The sequence below is a fragment of the Peromyscus leucopus genome, chromosome 1, assembly GCF_004664715.2.
Source record: "Peromyscus leucopus breed LL Stock chromosome 1, UCI_PerLeu_2.1, whole genome shotgun sequence".
Classification (NCBI taxonomy): Eukaryota; Metazoa; Chordata; class Mammalia; order Rodentia; family Cricetidae; genus Peromyscus; species Peromyscus leucopus.
This window is the reverse complement of record NC_051063.1, coordinates 145,558,156-145,584,215: the sequence shown is the minus strand read 5'-3', so window position 1 is coordinate 145,584,215 and position 26,060 is coordinate 145,558,156. Positions and strand designations below refer to the sequence as shown.

Below are 26,060 nucleotides of genomic sequence, written 5' to 3'. Positions count from 1 at the left end.
GGATGAATTCTCCCCAAAAAGAAATCTGGCATTTATATTTTCAACAAAAGATATTTAATTAATATTAAGATATAAAGTTCAGGAATATATTAGAAATCTGTTTCTTAGATTGTCGCTCTTTAGTTCGCCTATAAGGACATAAAACAATCAAACTTCAGAAGATCATACCAAGGTTCTGGGCAAATGGGGCTCAGAGATTCTCTTTTTTTTTTTTTTTTTTTTTTTTTCTTTTTGGTTTTTTTGAGACAGGGATTTTCAATAAAAGAGGCTGAATATTTTCAATGTGCAGGTGACCATGACAGATGCTAGGAGCATCAGTAGCTTCAGGGAGAACTTCAAAGCGCTGCTACCTGTTTTTGAATTTTCAATAGGGAGGAAGAAAGGAAGTAGCATCATCCCCCAGAAGTGCTGCATCCTTGGCAGAGCTGGCTCTGACTGCAGCAGGCGGTTCATTGAGAACCTCGGTTAAAATGATAATAATCCTTTTTTTTTTTTTTTTAAAGAACAGAAAGTCACATGAAGAGCCAGTAACTAGCAGTAAGGAGTTCAGTTGTGGATTTTCAGTATGAAAATTAGCATTGCGGCTTAAGATTGGCACCAGGGCACAGGCCAGAGCTTAGTAATAAATTGACATACAGATCTGCCGCCAAGTCTCTTGAGACATTTTGCTTAAGTATCTTTCTCTACCCTTGTTGGTTTACATAAATCCTGATACATTTCCTTGTGGCCTTTGAAAGGCATTGAGCAATTTTAACTTGGCACTATGGATATATATTGTCAGGTGTAGTAGTTGTGGTATAATTTGAACGGTAAAGGTGATTTTTATTCTCCCTGCTTTCTTTCTTTCTTTGAATGTGTTTTTCATGATTATACTTAACTGATCTAAAGGAATTTCTACCCCTAACCAAAAACCATGTAAAGCCACTATAGGAAATGTCACTTGAACTATGTCTGGGACAAAACTCAGTTCTCCGCATGCTCATTGAGTGGCTGTGATACCCCAGAACCTCTGCTCAGCATTGAGAAAGCAAAGACAATCAAGGACCATCTCCTGCAAAAGAGCAGAGCGCTTCAGGGACGTTATCTTCATCCTTGTGCAGAAACTTACGCAAAGAATCCGAAGCTCACGTGATCCTAAGATGTCCATCCACAGTTCCTATTTTTTTTAATTAGAAAAGAAAATGTTTAAAACAAGGTGTTCCCTTATATCTCCATAGAGACAAGTAATATGCTTTGATCATTTTCATCGCTTTTATTTTATATCCTCCTCCATCTCTTCTTCTCCTGCCATATATCTAGGTTCCCTGTTTGTTTTCACACCCCTTTGCCTCCTAGTTTCTACACAGGAGAGAAAACCTGCCATATTTGCCTTTGTGAGACTGGCTCATTTCTCTAAACAAGCTCTTCAGTTCCATCCATTTTCCTGCAGATGACGTCACTTCATTCTTTCTATCGGAATAAAACTGTTGTGTCCATATACCTTTTCTTCATTGGTTGGTTCTTTGATGGGCACCCACTCTGCTTCCATGACTCACTCTTTTGGCCCCACAGCCCTAGAGTACAGGTGTCTCTATAGTAAGTGACTCCAAACAGAAAGGGAAGAAGGGGAACCTCTAGCTTTAGAAATAGGCTCTGAGACAAGGTTCCCTTATCATGTGGCCATCTCCAATACTCACCAAACGTTAATCACTTAAGTCCCTTAAATAGTGCAGCCCGCTGTTGATATAACCAACTGTCTTATTAAATAAGAAACACAGAACCAATGTAAAAGAGAAAGCCAAGAGATCAGAGATCAGAGCTAAAATCTCACTCTTCCTCCTGCGGTGCTCCTAGCTTCCCGAAAGAGAGCTATTTCCCTGTGTGTAAGTCTTTTCATAGTCTTTTGTTCTGCCTTCTCATTGGTTGTAAACCCAAACACGTGACTGCCTCGTCACTGTCTGTAAGTACAGCCCTCTAGGTCTTAAAGGTGTATGTCTCCAATGCTGGCTGTATCCCTGAACACACAGAGATCTATGGGATTAAAGGCGTGTGCCACCACCGCCACACTCTTTCTATGGCTCTAATAGCTCTGACCCCTGGACAACTTTATTTATTAGCATACAATCAAAATCACATTTCAGTACAATTAGAATACCACCACAGCCCTCAGGAAGTTGGAGAAGCAAAAGAAATGTAACAAAATAAAAGTGACTTGTGCCACTGTGACAGTGAAAAGATCGCTCATACATTCCAGTCTTTCTCAGAGTTGGCCGTGATTCCTGTTGATGTCTGAAGCCTTTATCTCCATGGAATGGGCATTTCCACCCACCTACTCCATCTTTAAACCAAGTCAGTGTGCCTTGAACTCGTTCATTTGTTACTGTATTCATGGCCACCTCAGTCCTGGCTTCCTCCAGCTATTAACACCTTTTCCCTGGAGGATTTTGGGCATTCCTTATGTACAAAATCAAGAAAAATGCTGTAAGGACACTTATGCAATGAATTTGACTTTTAAACTAAATGTAATTTTAAGGACTAGAAATGTTTCTCAATGGTCGAGTGCTTGCCTAGCATGCATAAGGCCCTAGGTTCAATTCCCTAGTAGGGGTCTAATTACTATGGCAGTGTTCCTACTATTTGGATCTGGCCTTAAAATTTATAGATAATATTTTTACTGAATGCACCATTTATGTTTCCAAGAACAAAGAAACATATCACATTCCACAAGCAATGTGGTGATGGCTCTATCCCAGAGAAGGGGATTGATGTAAAAGACATGAAATTTCATCTACAATGTAATCTGTGAACTTCAGGGTCCGATGGACTCCGTGATATGGCAAGGCCACACTCTGCACATTCTGTTTATCCATTTGGGAGTTGACAGACATTTGGAATACTTTCAGTATTACAACTAACACTTCTAGGAAGACGTGTATAAGTTTTTGTATGGATATGCCTCTTCAGCTGCTTCGGATTTACCTACAAGTAGATGTGCGAGTTACATAGTACCTAATACACAGCTGTTTTCCAAGGCAACTGTAGCACTTCACATTCTCACCAGGAAGGAGCCTGTGAGCAGTCCAGTGTCTCCACATCCTTGCCACCACTTCTTATGTTCAGGTTTATTGTCAAAATTTGGTGAGTGTGAATCAGTAGCTCCTTGTGATTTTGATAATGACTAATGATACTAACCATCTGTTTGCCTTAGCTATCTATATATTTTCCTTGTTTAAAAAAATGTCTATTCAAATATTTGGCCTAATTTTCAATTGGGTTGTCATTGAATTGTAAATATTCTTGACATATTCCCTCATCCTTTAGGTTGTCTTTTAAATTTAGCATTTAACTTTGAAGCATCAAGATTTCAGTGTTGTTGAAGTCCAGTTAATTCACTGTAAGATGAATTGCTAAACGGTCTTATTAATAAAAAAAAAAACCCAGAGCCAGATATTGGGGTGAAAACTGAGAGATCAGAGGAATAAAACAAGCCATAACCAACCTCACCTTACCAACTCCTCAGCCTCCAGAGAGAGCTACTTCCTGTACGCTCACTCCTATAACCCCTTCTGTGCCCTGCCGTCTTACTTCCTCTCTCCATCCAGCTACATCACTTCCTCTTTCTGCCCAGCTCTACCGATTCCTTATCTGTACAGACCTCCAGACCTCTATGGTTAACTAGCATTGGGATTAAAGGTATACGCCACCATGCCTGGCTCTGTTCCCAGTGTGGCCTTGAACTCAGAGATCCAAATGGATCTCTGCCTCCCGAATGCTAGGATTAAGGCATGTGCTACCACTGCCTGACCTCTCTGTTTAATACAGTGGCTGGCTTTTTCCTCTGATCCCCAGATAAGCTTTATTGGTGTGCACAAATAAAATACCACCACAGTCCATCTTCCCTTCTCTCACTTGTACTTTGGAGTTGTATCCAGGGAATCCCAACTCATAACACTTTACTCCGGTGCTTGGTCAGCGTTTTGCAGTTCTAGCCCTGAGGTTTAGGTCTCTGCTCTGCTTGGAGTTCACTTTTATGGATGGTGTGAAGTTACCTTTGAATGCGCCTCTCCAGTTCTAGCATCATTTATTGAAAAGACTGTTCTTTCTGCCTTTGAAGTATCTCGGCACCTTTAGGGGCTGGGGGAATGCACCAGTCCCTGGGTTTGATGGCCGACACTGGAAAAAAATAAGGTAAAAAAAAAGGAGTGGCTGTGTATGTCAGGGTTAATTTCTTTTCTTGTCCTTACCCCAGTACCATGCCATTTTATTCTGTTTTATCCCAGCTTCAACTGAGCTATGTTAGACAAACTAAAATTTTGCAAGTTGTACAAGGTTGTTTTTTTTTTTAAAGAACTCTTTGTTCTTTAGAGATTGTATTTTAATCACAATATTTCTGCCTTGCCTTTCCTCCCTCAAAAGCCTCCCATAAATCCCTTATTGTTCGCCTTCACATGCATGGCCTTTTTCATTGTTATTGCATGTGTATATGAAAATGTGTGTGTGTGTGTGTGTGTGTGTGTGTGTGTGTGTGTATACACATACATATAATATATAACCTGTCGAGTCCATATAATGTCTGTATATTTCCAGGGCTGACTGTTTGGCCCTGGACCGCCAATTGATTGATATGTTCTTCCTCTCCCGCCCCCAGCGTTCCTCAGTTGCCTGTTGTTCTTTGTGTAGTATTGGGGCCTCATGGGCTTGGCCCCATCCAGTTTGGCCTGTTTATTGGTGCCTTCCTCAAAAGCTGTTTTGATATACCTGCAGCTTACACAGTGAGCACCACAGTCAAAAGCTGACTCACATAATCATCTGACATAATGACCTTTGTTTACCCGATGAGGACATACTATCCACTCCCCCAGCAAATGTCCAGAATCTAGGCCATCTTTTTCCGCAGTCATCATGCTGGTCACAACAGCTTGAGAACAAAGAACCGGCATTTTGCTTCTTTAGCAGTTTTTGATTACTATGGCTTTGTGAGGACCTCTTGTTTTATTTTGGATTTTTGTTTGTTTGCTTGCCTGCTTTGGACAGGGTTTTTTACTATGTGGTCCTCCTGACTTAGTTTTCCAAGTTTTGCTATTACAGGTTTGTACTGCCATACCTAGCTGACTTTTGTTTTGTTTTTGAGATAGGGTTTCTCTGTTTAACAGCCCTGTCTGTCCCACCGAACTCATTCTGTAGCCCAGGCTGGCCTTAGATTCACAGAGATTCACCTGCCTCTGCCTCCCAAGTGCTGAGATTAAAGGCGAGTGCCACCGTGCCTGGCTCCTGGCTGACTTTTTATAGTTTTTATATTAATAGTAACTTTTAAAATTACAAGTATGAATTACCTCACTTTCTCCTTTTTTAAGGATTGTGTAATGTAGTTTGAGTTTCTTACATTTCCATATGAATTTAAGTACAAAATTTTCAATTTCTGCAGAGAAAAAAAAACCATTAATATTTTGATAGGAATTGTTTCAAATCTACAGATAAGTGTGCAGACACTGTGAAACCTCTCACCCATGACTATGGAGTTTCTCCATATGGCTAAGCTTTCTTTAATTTCCTTCATTTTCAGTGCGTGTCTTGTATGAGTTACTTTCACGTAGCAATAACTAAAAGCCTGACGGAAACAACTTAAAAGACAAAAGAGGTTTGCCCACTGGGTTCATGGTTTTAGCCCATTGCAGCAGAGGAAACAGGAACACGAAGGGACTCTCCACAGGGCAGCAGACCGGAAGCAGAGAAAACAGGCTGGAATCCAGGGTGGTTATAGTCTTAAAGCCCCACCCCTTGGTGGCCTACTTCCTCCACCCACACCACACCCACCGTCTAAAAACTCAGTCTTCAAAGTAGTTCCACAGCCTGGGGACCTAGCATTCAAATATGAACCCATGGGAATCGTTTCAGATTCAAACCATGATACCCTGATTTCATTACCTTTATTCATAAGGTGGTTTTTGTTTGTTGTTTTTCTATTGTTAATAGTCAGGTTTCCTTAATTTCATTTTCGGGTTATATATATTGTTTGCATATATAAATATAATTTTTGAAGCCAGGCATTCCAGGGCAGTACCCGTAATCCTAGCACTCAGGAGCTCCAGGCACAGTTCAGGTTCCAGTGAGAGATCATGTCTCAAGACAAACAACAATGAAAAACAGTGTGGGTAACTCTGAGGAGTGACACCTGAGGCTGACCTCTGACCTCCAGGAGCACACGGAGCTGCACACACCACAGAAGATGGAGGAGAGGAGGGAGAAAGAAAGAAACACGCCCGTGGTGTGGTGGTGCATACCTGTAATCCAGCACTTGGGAGCCAGGTGTGAGGATCAGTACAAGTTCAAGTCCAGCCTGTTGGACAGAGTTTTGTTCCAGGCCAGCCAGGGCTGTGTAAGGACATGCTGTTTTAACAAACAAATATATAACTAATAAAAAGTAGGAATAGAAACGATGGAAGAGAGAAGGAATGTAACTTATTTCTGTTGTATCCTTTGGGCTTACTGAATGTGTTTAGCAGGGCTAGTAGGAGTTTTATTTATTATTCCTTGTCCCCGGATTCCTTAGGCTTCTACATATGGGATCATGCCATGATAAATTTGTTTCTTCCTTTCCCATCTGCATGCCTTTAATTGTCTTGCCTAGTTACTCTGATTGGAATACAATTTAAGTACAGGTGTGGAGAGAAAGCATCCTTTTCTTGTTTCCTGTCTTAAGAGGAAAGCATTCAGTTGCCATGTTAGCTTGTCGGGTGTGGTGGCAGATGCCCACGTTCTCAGTGCATGGGAGACGCAGGCAGGATTGTTGAGGCTTGACTGGACCTGGGGGTAAGGGGGTGCTCAAAGAGACAGAGAGACTGAGTCGGTTGGCAAAGTGCTTCCCATGCAAGCCTAAGGACCTGAGTCTGGATCCCCAGCACACATGTGAAAGGCTGGCCGTGGTAGCTCCCTGTATATTCCCAGAGCTGGGCAAGGGGACACAAATGGATCCTTCAGTCACTGGTCAACTGCTTTGAAGTCCAGGAGAGATCCTGTCTCAAAAAATTAGGTGGAAAGTGATTCAGGAAGACAGAGCATCAATCTCTTCCCTCCATATACATGCACACACACACATGTATACACATTCACACAAACACATACTTACTCATCTACCACACATACTCAACACACATATTTCCATGTAGCTAGAGTTTTCCGGCCTTGCCCACAGTCAGGACAAATCTTTGTCAACCACCAGTCCCACAGCCGCTCAGACCCAACCAAGTAAACACAGAGACTTATATTGCTTACAAACTGTATGGCCGTGGCAGGCTTCTTGCTAACTGTTCTTATAGTTTAAATTAATCCATTTCCATAAATCTATACCTTGCCACGTGGCTGGTGGCTTACCGGCATCTTCACATGCTGCTGGTCATGGCGGCGGCTGCAGTGTCTCTCTGCCTCAGCCTTCTGCTTCCCAGAATTCTCCTCTCTCCTTGTCCCACCTACTTCCTGCCTGGCCACTGGCCAACCAGTGTTTTATTTATTGACCAATCAGAGCAATTTGACATACAGACCATCCCACAGCACTTCCCCTTTTCTTTTTTTTTTTAAAAAAGGAAGGTTTTAACTTTTACATATCTCCAAAGCCAGCTTGGTATATTTGGGAATTTGGGCGTAGCTTCTCTTACTACTTCCTGCTGGAGGGGGCCGCTGTATCTTATGGGGACACAAAGAAAATTTTAGGATCATGGAGTAGTCCGTGAGGCTGTATTGTCTGAGCCAGTTGCCTTGAAACGATTCTGGATATTGCATCATCTGGGCCATGGTGTCATCAGAGACCTTTCAGGTGGTCTTGGCTGGTCAAACCTGATGTGTCTTAATCTGGAACAAATCCATAGCCTCTGGCTTTCTGTAGAAACAAAAACAGAGCCTCCTTTCCAAAGCAACATATCCTTACATCCACATTTTGAAGTCAAGGTACCTTTAAAATATACATTTTGGCATAACTCAACAGCTTTTGTAATCAAATGTTTTTCTTCAGTTACAAATATCAAAGAGAACATAATCCAGATTCTCTGTGTGGTAGCCATCTTTATATGGCTTATTTTTTATATTACCTTGAGCCTATTGCTTTAAACTGCAGCCTTTTAAGCCTGAAATGGTGCTGTGGCTGCTGGCTCCACCCACTTCAGCTTCCCAACATGGCGGTAGTACGTTTTCTGCCAGCTCTGGGAGCCATCGTGGGTCTATGCTTTTATCCAAGCAGTGTGTAGCCCAGTAGCCCAGACACCTCTTTTTTTTTTTTTTTTGTACTAGTAAAGGCTAAATCCACCATGCAGCTTAATGTGCCACTTGCAGAGGCCTCATTCCCGCCATACTGCAGACCGAACTTGCATGCTAGGAACCCGCCAGTAGCTCAAACCGGCAGGCTGCCGCTCATTTGAGAGAGACAATTAGGAAGCTGTTTTTAGCTCCATTTTAGAATCTTTTCTCAGGTTTTAGGTAGAAACTTTTGCCAACACGTTGGGCGCCATTTGTAGCTAGAGTTTTCCGGCCTTGCCCACAGTCAGGACAAATCTTTGTCAACCACCAGTCCCACAGCCGCTCAGACCCAACCAAGTAAACACAGAGACTTATATTACTTACAAACTGTATGGCCGTGGCAGGCTTTTTGCTAACTGTTTTTATAGTTTAAATTAATCCATTTCCATAAATCTATACCTTGCCACGTGGCTGGTGGCTTACCGGCATCTTCACATGCTGCTGGTCATGGCGGCGGCTGCAGTGTCTCTCTGCCTCAGCCTTCTGCTTCCCAGAATTCTCCTCTCTCCTTGTCCCACCTACTTCCTGCCTGGCCACTGGCCAACCAGTGTTTTATTTATTGATCAATCAGAGCAATTTGACATACAGACCATCCCACAGCATTTCCACACTTTTTTTTTTTTTTTTTCCCCGAGACAGGGTTTCTCTGTGTAGCTTTTGGAGCCTTTCCTGGAACTCACTTTGTAGACCAGGCTGGCCACAAACTCACAGAGATTCACCTACCTCTGCCTCCTGAGTGCTAAGATTAAAGGCGTGCACCACCAGCACCACCACCACTACCACCACCACCTGGCTCCCACACACTTTTTTAAAAAAAATAAAGAAAAAACTATTTCCCCTGCATCTATCACAATGAAGTGGTTTTCTTCTCTGTGAATATAGTACATAGCTCATTTTTGTTTTGTTTTGTTTTTGAGACAGGGTTTCTCTGTGAAGCCCTAGCTATTCTAGAACTTACTCTGTAGACCAGGCTGGCTTTGAACTCACAGACATCTGCCTACCTTTGTCTCCCAGGTGCTGGGATTAAGGGTGTGTGCCACCACTGCCTGGCATCATACATTAATCCAACTTTCCATTCTCTTAATAAACTTTTTGGCCACAGTATATGGTTCTTTATGTTGCTACATCTGAGGTTCAGTATATACTTACAGAAAGATATTGATTTGCTATGTCTCATGTGTCTATAACTTCATATAGTGCTTTTCAAAATGCTCCACAGTGTGTGAGTCTGACTTTGCTTCTTTTTTTTTATGGCTTGGTAGAATTCACCACTGGAACTACCTGGGCCAGATCTTAAGCTTGTGTAAATATTTTAAATTATTCCTTTAGTTTCTGGAGTTACTGTGGGTTTAATCACAGTTTCTGTTTTATTTTTACTTAGTCTCAGTGTTTTGTGTTTGTCTGTGGTATTTCCCAATGCCGTTTCTTTATCTGGGTCAGGTTTTTTTTTAACTCATATACTCTGACACAATCATGATGGTTATTTCTTAAGAGCCGTTGCCCTGAGGACACCTGCCCTTATTGTTGTTGGTTGGTCTTTGGTCTTTTGGGGGGCTTGCCACCCAGCTCCCCAGTCAATCACACATGGAAGCTTATTCTTAATTATCAATGCCCAGCCTTAGCTTGGCTTAGTTTCTTGCCAGCTTTCCTTAACTTATTCCAACTACCTTTTGCCTCTGGGCTCCTCCTGTTCTCTAACTTCTGTAAAGCTTACTCTTACTCTGTGGCTTGCTGTGTAGCTGGGTGGCTGGCCCCTGGAATCCTTCTCCTTCTCTGGCTCCTAGCTCTCTCCTCCTAGATTTCTTCCTCTACATATTCTCTCTCCTGCCAGCCCCACCTATCTTTTCTCCTGCCTTGCTATTGGTCAGTTCTTGATTAGCCCATCTGATGTTTTAGACAGGCACAGAAATAGAGCTTCGCAGAGTTAAACAAATGCAACATGAATAAAAGTAACACGCCTTTAAATATTCTACTAAATTCCCCCTTTTTTGTCTAAATAAAAGTGAAAGGTTTTAACTTAAACATAGTAAAACTATATACAATAACAATTATCAAGTAAGGATTGCATTCTCTATATTCTGTCCATTTGTAGTTGGCATAGTCAGAGAAAATAATGCATTATCTGTCCTATCTTAATGAATCCAAAGTTTTACACCTAGTTTACTTTCTTTCATAATTAAGAAAAACTGCAACTATAAATATTTAGTCTTCAACTCCATCAAAGACCCAAAAGGAAATAATATTATCTAACAACAGAGACATTTGGCTGCCTGGAAAGTCACCCAAAGTTCCTCTGCAACGTTGGGGCATCCATCTTCAGCCTCAGGTCTAGAGTATCTGGCAGACTTTTCTATGAAGCAGGAATTTTGGACTGTCCTGCCTTGTGGCAATGTTCATCAGTCGCTTTCCTCTGTGTCCTACAGAATATCTGGCAGACTCTTCTGTGAAGCAGGAATTTTGAAGGACTGTCTTGCCTTGTTTTGGCAAAGTTCAACAGACTATTTCCTGTGTGTCCTGCATGTCCAGTCTGCACAGCACACTGTCAGCAGTCAAAGGCAAGAACAGTTTCTTGCCGGGCGGTGGTGGCGCACGCCTTTAATCCCAGCACTCGGGAGGCAGAGCCAGGCGGATCTTTGTGAGTTCAAGGCCAGCCTGGGCTACCAAGTGAGTTCCAGGAAAAGGCGCAAAGCTACACAGAGAAACCCTGTCTCGAAAAACCAAAAAAAAAAAAAAAAAAAAAAAGAACAGTTTCTTTGCCTAGTGGCTAATCTTGCCACAACAAAAGCAAACTCCATATGGAATGTCTTCAATGCCCATCATCTTCTCTGAAGTAAATTGGTGCTACCAGGAACAGATGTGTCTCATTGTCATGAAAAACCTTAAGTTAACAAAACATTTTAAATGCCATATTCTATAGCTCTTTGACGTATTTAAAGAGCATCTATCTAGTGGCTGTAAAGATGGCTCAGAGGTTAAGAGCACTGACTGCTCTTCCAGAGGTCCTGAGTTCAATTCCCGGCACCCATGTGGTGGTTCACAGCCATCTATAATAAGATCTCGTGCCCTCTTCTGACTTGCAAGGTTACATGGAGGCAGAATGTTGTATACATAATAAATAAATAAATCTAAAAAAAAGACCATATATCTAAAATATATTTATTTAACCTAGAAAACATACCTAACATATCTACAAATTTGATTGTTATAAATGACTAACTACTGATCTATGTTTCTTGACTATCCTATAGCATTTCAAAAACTACAACTTCTTATGTCTTTATTTTAAATTTTTTTTCATGCCCAGGTATGTTACTTCTCCATGCTTCTTGCCCACTAATTGCACAGGAGACAATGTTAGCATTCAGGCATTTACAGCTGCCTGCCCTCAGGGACCAGCATAAAGAGAATTTCCAGATTTGCCTATCACTAGTTTGCTGTTTTATTTTCTTCTTTTTAAAATTGTAATAATATACTACTTATGCTATTATCCAGTTGTTAGGATCCTGCCCTCATTCTTCCAGGTCTAACACAAAAACTAGAACTTTACCTTATGTTTTTAAATAAACTGTATCGGTACAATACCTTAAACAAGAATAGAACCTTAAAAAAAAAAAAAAAAAAAAACCCCTTCTTTTCAATATACAAAAATTCTTTAAACAAATGTAGAAACATATACACAGGGTAACAAAATAACTTTAAATTTGTATCAATAAACTATATTCCCCTAAATGATAACAAACATCCATAACCCATCAAATAACCAAAAACCACCCACACCCCCCAACTCTTCGGAATGTGGGCATAGTTTTCTCCATATTTCTTCCTGCAGTCTGTGGATGAAGATTCTCTAGGGCCCCAGAGAGAAAATTTGAGATAATGACCAAGTCCTGGGAAGACCAGCAGTAACCTTTGTTGATAGATATCACCTGTCAAGTCTCAGGAGGTCTCGACTGATCAAACCTGATCCATATTAACCCTGAAGGGATCCACAGCCTCTCATCTCCTGTGGGAACAAAACTCCAAGCATTTTTTATTTCCATTTGAAAAATGTATTTTTTGATTTATTTTTTTAAAGATAGCCCTGAAGTATCTAGGTTGGTTCAATTTAGCAGTCCAGTTCACAATCTCATGTGTCCTAGCAGCTGTCTTTTGCTTTCCAACAGTCAAAAAATTCAAAATCAACTCAATAACAAACAGAATCCAAACTACCTGTACATCTCCCATTTTATGTGGCTTTTTTCCTTTTTATATTACTTTTACTCTCTTTAAAAAAAAAGATTTATTTATTTATTATGTATACAGCATATATGACTGCAGGCCAGAAGAGGGCACCAGATCTCATTACAGGTGGTTGTGAGCCACCATGTGGTTGCTGGGAATTGAACTCAGGACCTCTGGAAAACAGCCAGTGTTCTTAACCTCTGAGCCATCTCTCTAGCCCTACTTTTACTCTCTTTAAAGACCATTTTTGAACAATTTATTTCTACGACTCTATACCCTTTTTTTCTTTCTTAAGCCTATGCATATGGTTAAACACATTATGACCTGTTTAGAGTTTTTTTCCATCTGGACCTCCTTTAGTGCGTATCTCTAGTCTTTTTTGGCCGCATAAGCAAACTTTCAACCTGCTAACCTACACCTGGTTTCTCCATGTGCACATGGCCCTCAGATGGCTCCGCCCACTTCTCTGGTCTTGAAAACCAAGCATGAAACTCGAGGCCATTTGGAGGTTTGTCTGATTGGAAACTGCAGTCAACCTTCCTAGAGCTCCAGAATGCCACTGCTTGCACTGCGGCAGGCGTTTTTACTTAGTTTTTTTGTTCTTAACATACTAGCTGCTCAATGGCTCAGTGACCAGCAAGCAGAAACTGTCCTGCTGAAACTCTTAAAGGAGCCGTGTCCCTTTTTGTTATTGCTCAGCTTTCTCAGGCTCTAGATGGAAATTCCAGCCCCAAGTTGGTACACCAATTTATTGTTGTTGGTTGGCCTTTGGTCTTTTGTGGGGTCCACCACCCAGCTCCCAAATAAATCACACATGGAGGCTTATTCTTCATTATCAACGCCCAGCCTTAGCCTGGCTTAGTTTCTTGCCAGCTTTCCTTAACTTATTCCAACTACCTTTTGCCTCTGGGCTCCTCCTGTTCTCTAACTTCTGTAAAGCTTACTCTTACTCTGTGGCTCGCTGTGTAGCTGGGTGGCTGACCCCTGGAGTCCTCCTCCTCCTCTGGCTCCAAGCTCTCTCCTAGATTACTCTGTATATTCTCCCTCCTGCCAGCCCCGCCCATCCGTTCTCCTGCCTTGCTATTGGTCGCTTCTTGATTAGCCTACCAACTGTTTCAGCAGGCACTGTAACACAGCTTCACAGAGTTAAACAAATGCAACATAAACAAAAGTAACACACCTGAAAATAACAGTCAACTACATGCCCTCTTCTCTTAGGCCCCCTACATCTTCCCACAAGTCAGCACCAAAAAGTTACCAGCTGGAACACTGGGGATCCTCCAAATCCTGTTCTTGCATAGTGGCCACCTACGCAGATGAGTGGATCCCCTGATCTTCTAGTTGTTACCTATTTTAAATATTGCCCCTTGGAACGGGAAGGCTGAGATCCACTACTCCAGGCCTCTTCTGCTCACTGTGATCTGAGGCCTATCGTGTGTCTCAGCACTCTACTAGGCAGGTCTGGAAGAAGGAAGAGCATCCATTGATTGGGTGAGTCTGACTGGCAGTTGTGAGTGCCTAGGACCGAGAAAGGCCTGTGAAGCTGAGTTCAAGGCTGGCAGGGAGAAGGTGGTGTATGGAGCCGGGGCTGATTTCGCATGAAAAGTTAAGCCCCCGCTATGGCTGTTACAAAGAAAGGGAAAACAGCTGCTGATAAGCGCGTAGCTCAAAGTAAGTGAACTGAAGAAGAGGTCTTCCAACTAACGGTGTTCCTGCATGGCCCTAGACACACTGAAAACGTGTATTTAAAACAAGGTCACTGATTCAGATCCTTGTGGAAGTCAGGCGGGTAGCACGACTCCTGTCGTTCAGAAACACACATTTACGCTGGCAGTTAAATGTCTCTGAGATTAGAGCACATGCTGCAGTTAAGGGCAAGTCGCAAATGATGTGTGACATAGCAGTGTCCTAGAGCCAACAGTGCCTTAGATGAAATCTGGGGACTGAGTGGCATGGGCCAGGAAAATCACACCCCTCTGTGTCCGCTCCATCCCTCTCACTTCAGAAGAGAGACAAAACCAGAAACTTGCTGTCTGTCACACACGAAGAGAAACGGCGGCACCATGACAAACGGTGACCACTCTGCTATGCCCGGGAGCCAATGGGGAGCTGCGTCCCTGGAGAGCTCGCGAGGTCCCTGGCCTGTAGGGACAGCTACCTCTTTGCCCTGGCTGACTATTGCCTGGGCCTAATGTTGACAGATGTTCTGAGTTTTCCAAGAAGACAGAAACCCCAGAAATCTAGGTCTTCATGTGAAATTCCTATTTGCTCGTTTGTTTCAATTAGCTTATGAAATAACAGGTTTTCTCCTATCATTTTCATGCTTGCCTAGGTTTGATGGGTTCTCCTTTTCACTCCCATTTCCCCAACCAGGTGCCCTTCCCACCCCCCTCCAGTTATCCAGCTTCTACTTTCATATCACATAGGTTCTATTACCCTCCCCACCTCTCTCCCTCAATGCCCCCCCCCATTGGGCAACTTCCTGGCTTTACCCACTTACTTCCTCCTAGATGTACATATATAACAGTCCCAAAGCTAGGATCCACATACAGGGAGATCATGTAATATTTGCCTTTTTTAGCCTGGGTTACCCCGGTTAATATAGTATTTTCCAGTTCCATCCATTTTCCTGCAAGTCTCATAATTTAAATTTTGTTAGTGGGTGAATAAAATCCTACTGTGTACATGTACTACATTTTTATTATCCATTCATTTTTTGATAGACATCTAGGCTGATCCCATTGATAATCCTTGTTATTGTGACTAGAGCAACAGTAAACATTGGATGTGCAAATATCTCTGTAGTAGGATATAGAGTCCTTTGGATATATGCCTGCCTAGGAGTTGTGTAGCTGAATCATATGGTAGTTCTATTTTTATTTGTTTGAGAGCCTTATAATATTGAAATAATGGCTCAGTTTTAACGAAAATACTTTAGTAAAAAAATCCATGTTATATCCTACCTATGAACACTCTGTATATGCGTGTATATATGTTTGTGTATTTGTTTTGTTGTAAGGATATGTTATTAAGAGGCAGAATGAAGCAAACCACTTTTTATCATGAAAACATAAAAAGAGAAATCTATTTCAAAGCTTAACATTGGGTTCATAGGTCCAAAATAACAAATTTTGAGTGGAAGCCAATAAGATACAGAATTTTAGCAAATCATTAAAAGATTGGAGTCATGTTTCTGGCCCTATGATGTTATTCAAGTAATTTAGCTTCTCTCAGCTTCATTTCCCCATTAATAAAATAGGAGTAGCAGTAATAAAATGGGAAGAGCATTGTCTGCTCACTGAAACTGCACAGTAGTAGTAAGAGTCCTGTGTGATAAAGATGGGGGGCATCAAGCTTTACCGAATTATCAGTTGTTAGTGTTGCCAGAATCCTACAGGCAGTTGGGACAGTGCAAGTTCTTGAATCTCAGCATCTGAACGATAGTCTGGGCTATTTATCTAGACCATAACACCTATTGAAACGGCCATCTCATCAGCCAACATGGGTTGGACAGACGAGGAAGCAGAAGGCAAGAAGATACTTTTTAAAATGCCAGCCAACATCTCGGGATGCAGCACAGTACTGGGTCGGTGTAGTGGGACTTGGGCACAGTTTGGATAATGGGCTTTGAGGGGCTGCCCAAGAGTGAGGAAGTCAGTGGAAATGTGTAGCAGCCCCTACAGCTTTCTCACACCGGGACCTTGGGCACTTCCTCCATCTCTGTTTGACCTCCATTCCATATTGCTATCAAGTGTGGCCATTAAGTTTCTCTGGTCCCACCCAGCACCATGGTCCCTCAGCTGCTTATAAAATAATTATTCAGAGGCTTAATATTACTTACAAACTGTATGGCCTATGGCAGGCCTCTTGCTAGCTAGCTCTTATATCTTAAATTAACCCATTTCTATTAATCTATGTTTCGCCATGTGTTCCATGGCGTTACCAGTCTGCTGGCATGTTGTTCATTGGGCGGCAGGCTGGCGTCTCTCCCCAGACTCTTTCTCTTACCTGTCTCTCTCCTTGGATTTCCTGCCTGCTTCTAAGCTGCCTTGCCATAGGCCAAAGCAGCTTATTTATTCACCAATGGGAACAACATATATTCGCAGCATACAGAAAGACGTCCCCAGCAATCAAGGGAAAGAAAAGCTCCCTTTTTCTTAGTAGACACCTGTCCTGGCTGGTTGTGTGTGTCAGCTTGACACAAGAGAGGAAGAAGCCTCAGCTGAAGAAATGCCTCCATGAGATCCAGCTGTAAGATTGTTTTCTCAATTAGTGATGAATGGGGAAGGCCATCCCTAGGCTGGTGGTCCTGGGTTCTATGAGAAAGCAGGCTGAGCAAGCCAGGGAAAGGAAGCCAGGAAGCAGCACTCCTCCATGGCCTCTGCATCAGCTCCTGCTTCCAGGTTCCGGCTCTGTTTGAGTTCCTGTCCTGACTTCCTTTGGTGATGAAGGATGTATAAGCTGAATAAACCCTTTCTTCCCCAACTTGATTTTTGGTCATGGTGCTTCATCACAGCAATAGAAACCCTAAGACAGCATCCTTCCTGATGCCTGTAAATCTTTATTTTGATTTTTCCCCCCAAGGATTTTAAAATTTGAATTACGTGTGTATGTGCACATGAGTGCAGATGGCCTTTTGAGACCAGAAGAGGGCATGGGATCCCCCGGAGCTGGGGTGAGAGGTGGTTGAGAACATCAAAGTGTGGGTTCTGGGAACTGGTTTGGGTCTCACAGCAGCGTGAGCTCTTGGTGGTTGAGCTTTGTCTCCAGCCCCCAGAGCTCTGCTTTAGACTATGAAGAAATCAACACACTTCCTCCAGCCTGTTTCAGGCTGACCTCTAGCCAGCCTCAAATGGTATTTGGAAGTAAGGATGAAAACAGTATGCCCTTAGTAAAAGGGCGGTTCCATCCCCAGTACCAAAAAAAATAAAACCACTCAGAAGTATTGATATATTTCTAACTTCCAAAGGGAACGTTTTTATGTAAATTTCTTTTACAATCTCAAATCCATTCAAGTGAACGAAGTTAATTGTCTTCTTAAACTGGCTTCTCCGTTTTATCCTGCTGCTTCTATCCACTGGCATCATTGTGGTTTTCTGGGAAGGGCGAGGTCATAAATAAGCCAGGCTCTTTGTAATGCAAAAGTAGCCATAGACGTTATGTAAATAAATGAATGTGACCAGTTTCCAATAAAACTTTATTGTAAACCAGCCATGGGACTTGTCCCAGAGTGATTAAATACTAACTCTAGAGTCCCAGCATGCCCAGAATGAAAATGGTGGGGTCTGTCTTCACTGTCTTCCTTTAAGTTATGTATCTAAGCAGATCTGAGGTTGCAGCACGTATTCCATTCAGCAGCCCCACCCCCTAGCCCCCACACACCTTGCTTCTGTTTCTCTAACTTCCACTACCACCATGTAACTGACTTAATTCTGCATGATCACATTAGTATAGTCATTAACTATTTTTAACTTCGGGTAAGGAGGTGATGGTTAGACCACATACCTTTACTGAAGACATGAGACTTTCTTGGGAGACGCTTTAACGTATGTTAAGAGCATTATAAATTTATTTTATTTTTATTGTTTGTGCACTTGTGCGTGTGTGTACATCTGTATGGAGGTCAGACACTGTAGGTGTAATTCCTCAGGATCCACCCACCTTGATTTTTTTTTGAGATGAGATCTCTCACTGGGATCTGAGATTCGATGTTTAGGCTAGGCTAGCTGTCCCTGAGTCCCGGGGATCCACCCATCTCTGCCTCCCACACAATGGGATTACAAACACACACTGCCAAACCTAGATTTTTTTCCTAAAAACCTGATTTCTGGGAATCAAACTGAAGTCCTCATGTTTGCAAGGCTGGCCAGCTGAGCCGTCTCCCGGGCCCTAAGTCAGTCAATAAGTCAGTTTTTAGGAAAATGCCACTCTGAGTATAAACTAAAGATAATTAGGCTCCAATTTAGAAGTTAGAACTTCCAAATGCATGCAGTAATTAGACTTGTGTTCTTAGGTGGGACTCTGGCACCCTTTTAAAATAATACTATTTGTATTTTGATGTGTGTTGTGGGAATGTAGCTGGCACACTGAAACTACCACCATTCGTTGTTGTAAGAATGAATCTGAAGTAGGCATTGGGGCTTGTTTGTTTGTTTGTTTGTTTCTGGTTTTCAAGGCAGGGCTTCTCTGTGTAACAGCTCCAGCTGCAGACCAGGCTGGCCTTGAATTCACAGGGATCCATCTGCCTCTGCCTCGAGAGTGCTGGGATTAAAGGCATGCGCCACCACACCCAGCAGCATTTTGGTTTTTCTTTTGAAGCATACAGATTTAAAGAAAAAGTTAACCAATGTGAATATGGACTGAATACTGAGATATAAAAGTCATCAGGATGGCACCAGAATGGCTAAAGCTTGAAAGTTAGTGGCCACTCTATCTCTCAGAGCTTGGTGACGTTGTCTGTGAATTAGAGATTAATAGCCTCAGGAACACCTTCATCCCCCTTCCCTGCTAAAAACCTATGGCTCACTAGTTCTGCCTAATAAAGTCGGTCACACTTTTAGCTCAAAATCAGTGCCTTTTTAGCCTGAAACAGCCCCCCACTTTGCTCCTATAAGATGGGGGTCATAGGGGTACCTCAGGCAGTATTTGCAAAGTGCTGGTTCCATAAGCTTTATGCTATGGGGGAGGTGGGGAGCCTCTCATGGTCAAAAGTGTGGGAAAGGCTGGGCAGTGGTGGTGCACACCTTAAATCCCAGCACTCAGGAGGCAGAGGCAGGCGGATCTTTGTGAGTTCAAGGCCAGCCTGGTCTACAGAGTGAGATTCAGGAAAGGCACAAAGCTACACAGAGAAACCCTATCTCGAAAAAAACCAAAAAAAAAAAAAAAAAAAAGGTGCTGGGAAAGTACTGTCTGTGAGAAAGTCTTGGGCGTTATGCCACATCCGAGGCTTAGAAAGAACTTAAGTAAAATGCTTGTCCCGGTCTACCCATTTATTGGATTGTAGGGCCCTCCTTTTGCGGAACCTGTATTTCTGTTTGCCGACTCTTCGTCACATCTGTCAGTAGCCCTCCTGGGGGAAGGCACAGTAACATCTGTGGCTGTGGTGTGCCACGCTCACCGCACACCACACACCCTGCCAGCAGCTGGCCATGCATTCATCTCGTGTTCCCAATTCCAAAGGTTACTGGATAGTCAGTCGCCTTGCTTGGGTGCTTTCTCTTCTCTGGCCTCCAAAGTCTTTGCAAACCAGCTGAATGCCCCTGCCGAAGTGGCTCCCATTTCTGAAGTCTGACTAGCCACCAGGCTTCTGCAGTCTTTTTACCTGCTGGATTTTACTTTCCTGGGCTCCCATTTGCCACCTTGTACACTAGGAGGTTACGTTGCTGATAGCAGAGCCCAATAAATGTTGAGTTGATCACTAAATGAATGATGGCAGGATGAAACTCAACGTGCTGCTGAAGCAAATGACAGAATCAAGATTGACAAATCCCAGCAGAGAAAGGCTGGTTTGTATGTGTGGTTTTTTAGCACCTTTATTAACTGGCACAAAAGTGTAAGTTTGATCAATTTTGACAGGTGTACGCCCATAAACGACCATCATAATCCTATAATGTGGACATGACCGTCAGAGCAAACGCTCCTCATGCTCCCTTGTAATCATTCCACTACACGTGCGCGCGCGCGCGCGCGCGCGCGCGCGCACACACACACACGCACACGCACACGCACACGCACACGCGCGCACTCCCCATCTTTCCCTACCCGCCTTCTCCTTGCCTCTTCTCACCAACACCAACCACTCTCTGCGGTCCACTGTGAGGCACCACTGAACTGCTTCAGATCACCAGCCATTGGGTTAGACTTCCTTAAGCTGTGTAGGAATAGAGTCACACAGTGTGCATTCTGCCCCCCCCCCACCTCGGCAGAGCTCTGTTGAGATTCACTGGCACAGCAGTCAGTCCTATTTCATTGTTGAGTAGTGTTGTTGTTGTTGTTGTTTTTTCTGTACAGCTATACCAGGGTTTGCTTTGCCATTTACTAATTGAGCCATGCTGACTGGTTTTCTTGTTATTGTTGTCAACTTGACACACACTGGGGTCACCTGGGAAGAGGGAACATCAGTTGAGAGGATTCCTCCCTCACATTGGCCTATCACATCAAGTCTATGGGCATTTTCTTAATGATTGATGTGGGAGAGCCCAAATGACTGTGGGCGGTGCTACTCCTGGGAACCGTGGTCCTGAGCTGTATAAGAAAGCAGGCCAAGCAAGTGATGGAGAGCAAGCCAGTCAGCAGCACCCCTCCATGGTCTCTGTTCCCATTCTGTCTCCGGATTCCTGCTTGAGTTCCTGCCAAGACTTGCCCTAGTGATGGGCTGTGATGTTGAAGTGTGAGCCAAATGAACCCTTTCCTTCCCAAGTTGCTTTTGATAAAACCTCATGGTGTTCATCATAACAACAGAGAAGCAAACTAATTCAGGATCTCATGTAGCAGAGGGTAGTCTTGAACTCACTTTGTAGCTGAGGCTGACCTTGAACTCCTGATCCTCCAGCCTCCACCTCTCAAGGGCTGGGTTTACAGGTGTGAACGACCACACCCAACTTGTCTTATTTTGAGTACATAGTGTTTCTTTTCTCCTGACTACTAATGGTTTCCTTTTTCACAGTTTTGGGTTATGATGGGCCTCTATGCATTTTCTTTGTGTTTCTGTGTTTACTGCTCTTTAGACTCCAGGATCTCTGGGTTTGTACTTTTCTCAGTTTGGAAAAAGTCTGGCCATGAATTGTTCACACGGGCCTCCCGTCTGCTTGCCTTTAGAGACCTAAATTATCTGCATATGGTGCCCTTTGCTGTCGCCTCGCAGCTCAGTCACTGAGTTTCCTTTCCCTAGTTTCTGTTGCTGTGTCTGCAAGTCGCTCTTCCCCTCTGCAGTGCTTAACCTGTCACCCACGTAGATCCTACCTAGAATGTGTTTTTCTAAGTTCAATTTGAGTCTTTTGAAGAAGTTTTTCTCCATGGAATTGTGTTTCATGGAATGCAACCACAATAAATGTTGTGATGTCTTTTTCTGTTGATTCAACATCCACATTAATTGGGTGTTGGTTTGAGTTAAATGTTCTCATCATGAGCCTTTATTTCCCGAATCTCTCCTTCATCAGGTAACTCTAAGCAATGTTGGGTCTGGGGTTAATTATTCTCTACGACTGAGGAAAAAACACCTTGCTGAGTACTTTACCCAATACGTCATTTTCTTGTTTAACTTCTAGGAATAGACAGTGCCATCCTGAATGGGTACTAGGCACATTCCTTTTAAAGTTACAGAAGGTTCTTTCTTACACACTGATTAACATCTTTCCCCGTATCTGAGGGGACTCCTCAGTTAATCTCAGGCCCTCTTCCTGTGCGGCATTCTCCTTCTCAGTAAACTAGCCTGTTACCTCTAGCCACATTCGTCTCCCAAGCTCTCAGTTCTCTTCCTTCTCAGGGTCCACTAGTAACTTCTTGGGTCCTTCTCCCTTGCCCTGTGTCCTAGAAACACTCAAATAATAAACTGAGGCAATTGAGGTCTTGGTTTGTTTACTTTTTTCTTCCTTCCTTCCTTCCTTCCTTCCTTTCTTTCTTCCTTTCTTTCTTCCTTTCTTCCTTCCTTCCTTCCTTCCTTTCTTTCTTTTTCTTTCATTCTTCCTTCCTTTATTTCTTCCTTTCCTCCTTTTCTTTCTTTTTTTCTTTTTCTTTTCTTTCTTCCTTTTGAGACAAGGCTTCTCTGTATAGCCCTGGCTGTCCTGGAACTCACTCTGTAGACCAGGCTGGCCTCAAACTTACAGAGATCTGCCTGGCTCTGCCTCCAGAGTGCTGGGATTAAAGGAGTGCGCCACCACCAACTGACTCATTGACTTTTTTCATCTCTCAAGAATCAGTGTCTTCAGAGATTGTGGGAGTGGCCAACCAATGACTGGTCCAGCCTGAGACCCATGCATACCCCTAACACTGCCTAGAAGGCCAGGATCCAGAGGCTGGATGGCCCAGGACCCAGAGGCTGGATGGCCCAGAGACCTGGGATAGAACCAAACAGGACTGGAGAAAAATAAATGTCAATGTAATGATGCCTAATGATAGTCCACTATACTCATAGATTGGTACCTAGCCCAGTTGACATCAGAGAGGCTTCATTCAGCAACTGATGGAAATAGATGCAGAGACCCACAGTCAACATTAGGCCGAGCTCAGAGAATCCTGCTGAAGAAAGGGATGAAGGATTGTAGGAGCCAGAGGGGTCAAGGACATCACAAGAAACCCCACAGAATCAGCCTGGGTTCATAGGGGCTCACAGAGACTGAACTGACAACCAGGGAGCCTGTGTGGGACCGACCTAGGCCTGCTGCGTGTGTGTGAGAGTTGTATAGTTTGAGGAGCAGGGGCTGTCTCTGACTCCTTTGCTGGCTTTTGGGACCCTACTCCTCATACTGGGTCACCTTGCCCAGCCTTAATACATGGGGAGGCGCTTAGTCTTACTGCAACTTGATGTGCTGTGTTTTATGCATATGCACGGGAGGCCTGCCCTTTTCTGAATAGAAATGGAGGAGGAGTGGATGGGGTGCAGGGCAGAGGGGAGATGGGGAGGGACTGGGAGGATAGCAGGGAAAAATCACTGTCTATTGCCAGGTCCTGTCTTGTTTTTGTTTTTGTTTTCAAGACAGGGTTTCTCTGTGTAGCTTTGGTGCCTGTCCTGGATCTTGCTCTATAGACCAGCCTGGCCTTGAACTCACAGAGATCCACTTGCCTCTGTCTCCCAAGTGCTGAAATTAAAGGCATGTGCCTGGCCAGGGTCCTGTCTTTTAAATCTTTTTGTTTTGTAACTTTTTTGTCTGTCTAGGGTTTTGTTGTTTTTGTTTTGTTTTGTTTTGTTTTGTTTTGTTGTTGTGATTATTTTAGGCAATAAGATAAATTACTCCATCTTATCCATATTGAAAGATTAACCACAATCATTTGCTTTCTGCCTCAGGGTCAGTTGGAGTTCAGTTGATTCAATATGTACTCATTTCATACAGCATCCTTGTGAATTGTTTGGACTCAACGTCATTTCTGTTGGGATATCTGTGTTTTGTTTAGCGGAAATAAGCCTGAAACTTTAAAAAGAACTCAACACCAGCCACCATGCCCTTTTGAGATGGAAGGTTTTTCATTTTAAAGAAGTGATAGGCATAATGTTGGCATTTTCCTAGCTGTTAACCTGGAGTTCTAGAGAAAAAAAGTGTGAATTTTTAAAAGTGGCTCTGAAAACGATCGCTTAATGCCTTTCTTTTTCACCTGACGATTAGAGGACAATGTGTATGAGAACATGCAGGAATCACAGGAAGTCCCCATGTCCAGCCACCTTGACGAAGTCGTTGCTGCTGTCAGCGTCACTTCTAAAAAGAGGACCCCCAACAAGCTGCCTCAGACAGCACTGTTCCAGCCCCCTCGAGAGAAACTCCACCTGTGCGAAGAGAGAGCAAAGTCCTACTCCAACAGCCATGAGGTAAGGAACCTTGAGGTCACACACCTGCTCCCCACGAGTGGAGCCCGCATCACAGCCTGAGAAGCAAGGTAGATGGGACTACGTTTCTAACCTCAGGCCTGTGAGATTCAAGAGAGCCCTTAAGAGAGAGCCTGCCTTCCGTCGTGAGTGTGGGCTCTCCCACTCCTAGCTCTGTGGTTGGCATGCCAATAGCCAACGTTTACTGGCTATAATGATTGGCCTTCATTGTCTGCATGACTGGATTCCGAATCATTAGGAGAGTGGGATGGGGGCGGGTGGGTGGTGGTGGCATGTCTGTGAAGGTGTTTCCGGAAAGGAGCAACCAGAAGCTAAAGGCTCTTGCTGACTGTGTGTACCTATGGTGCATCCCCATGGGCTTAGGCTCTAGGGAAATGGAAGAAGAGAAAGGAAGAAGCGTGCTGAGGGCCAGCATTTCCCTTTGCTTCCTGACTGCTGTGATGTGGCCACCCCTGCTCCCACGCTCTCCTTGTCATGATGGACTGAGCCCTCAGAACCCCTGGGCTAAAGCAAACTCCTCATTAGTTGTTTCCATGGGGTATTTTGATCACAGTAATAGAAAGTTCAAGAATGTATTGATTTTTAGTACGTGCCAGACCTACAGTGGATCACAGCCCAGATTGCACGAAATTTCTGCTTCCCTGGAGCCCGTTCTGCTGCTCTTTCCTTTCTTGTTCCCTGCATCTTCCTTCCCATCCCCCCCTCACAAAGGTTACCCAGTCACTCACTCATTCTCATATGCCAGGCCCTGTCTGGCCATTCATTTATTGCACAAATATCTATTGTATGTCTAATGTCTTCCTAGTGTTGTAAAAGTGCCAGATGCACATAGGGGAAGATCACAGGCTTAGAGGAATTTATATGTTTGGATTGAGATGTCAGAAAGATGGTCATCGTGACAAGTTCTAGAGCAGCTTATGAGAGACAGTTGTGTAGCTTGGTCTGTTTGGGGGGGCCCTGCAGTGGGATCAGGATCTATTCCTGGTGCATGAACTAGCTTTCTGGAGCCCATTACCTATGGTGGGACACCTTGCTCAGCCTTGATGGAGGGGGAAGGGTCTTAGTCCTGCCACAACTGAATATATGAGACTTTACTGACTCCCCATGGGAGACTTTTCCCTTTTGGAGAAGGGGATGGAGGTGGAGATTAAGGCTGGGGGGAGTGGGAGAAGGGATGAGAGGGAGATCTGTGGTTGGTATATAAAATGAATAAAATTTTTTCTTAAATAAAAAAAAAAGAGAGAGGAAAAGAATAAGAATATTCTTCCATATAACCACAGCACAGTGATTAAAATTAGGAAACTAATACTTATGTAAAAGTGTCACATAATTTGTAAAAAACAACCCCCCCAGAAAAAAAACCCAGATCTATAAATAGATATGAGATATACTCAGATATACAATGAGTATAGATGCAGTATTTCTTCAGTCTCCTTCAATCTGCTGCAGTGATTACTTATATTGTTCTGTTATTAAGTGAAACTTGGGAGTCAGATATTGGGGTAAAAACCTGATTGATCAGAGAAGCAGCGAAGATGCTACCAGTGACCTCCTCTCTCTCTCTCTCCTTCCTCAATCCAAAAGTGGCCACAAATCTTTCTAAGCCCCTTCCTACTGCTTTCCTGTGTCTCTCTGTATGTCCTGGGCCTCCAAAACCTCTATGTCTAATTCTGGTCAGCTAGCAGCTAGCTCTGCTCTCTGATTCAAGGTAAACTTTATTGGCAGTCTCAGGAGTGTCAGAGTGCTATAAAAATTTCCCACAGCATTTCTCCCTTTTTGTCTAAATAAAAAGGGAAGGTTTTAATTCTAACACAGTAAAACTATATACAATAAGAACAATTGTCAGGTAAGAATTGCATTCACAATGTCTAGTCCATTTGCATATCTTTTAAAGTGCAATTAGATATATATATCTGGTATAGTGTGCATACTTTAACTTCCCAAACTGTACGAATGAAACACATCCATTTGCCACATTTCATTTTGTTGGGTACCTTTTGGGTTACTTCCAGGAGGTAATGGAGTTTGGTTATACAAA

General features: G+C 43.2%; 1 protein-coding gene across 5 annotated transcripts in view; it reads left to right on the top strand.

Annotated features, from left to right (window-relative positions):
- Ttc23 (tetratricopeptide repeat domain 23) overlaps window positions 1–26,060 on the top strand; it is a 99,545-nt gene that overhangs the window by 704 nt on the left and 72,781 nt on the right. Inside the window, exons 1-2 of one of the 5 annotated variants that reach the window (XM_037198749.1) lie at window positions 13,976–14,157; window positions 23,805–24,004. In XM_037198749.1, coding sequence (XP_037054644.1) covers window positions 14,106–14,157; window positions 23,805–24,004 — 252 coding nt within the window. In that variant the 5' untranslated portion in view covers window positions 13,976–14,105. Of the gene's footprint in view, window positions 1–13,975; window positions 14,158–23,804; window positions 24,005–26,060 lie in introns of those variants that run through there. The other 4 variants (XM_037198752.1, XM_037198753.1, XM_037198760.1 and 1 more) reach the window with 4 other exon arrangements.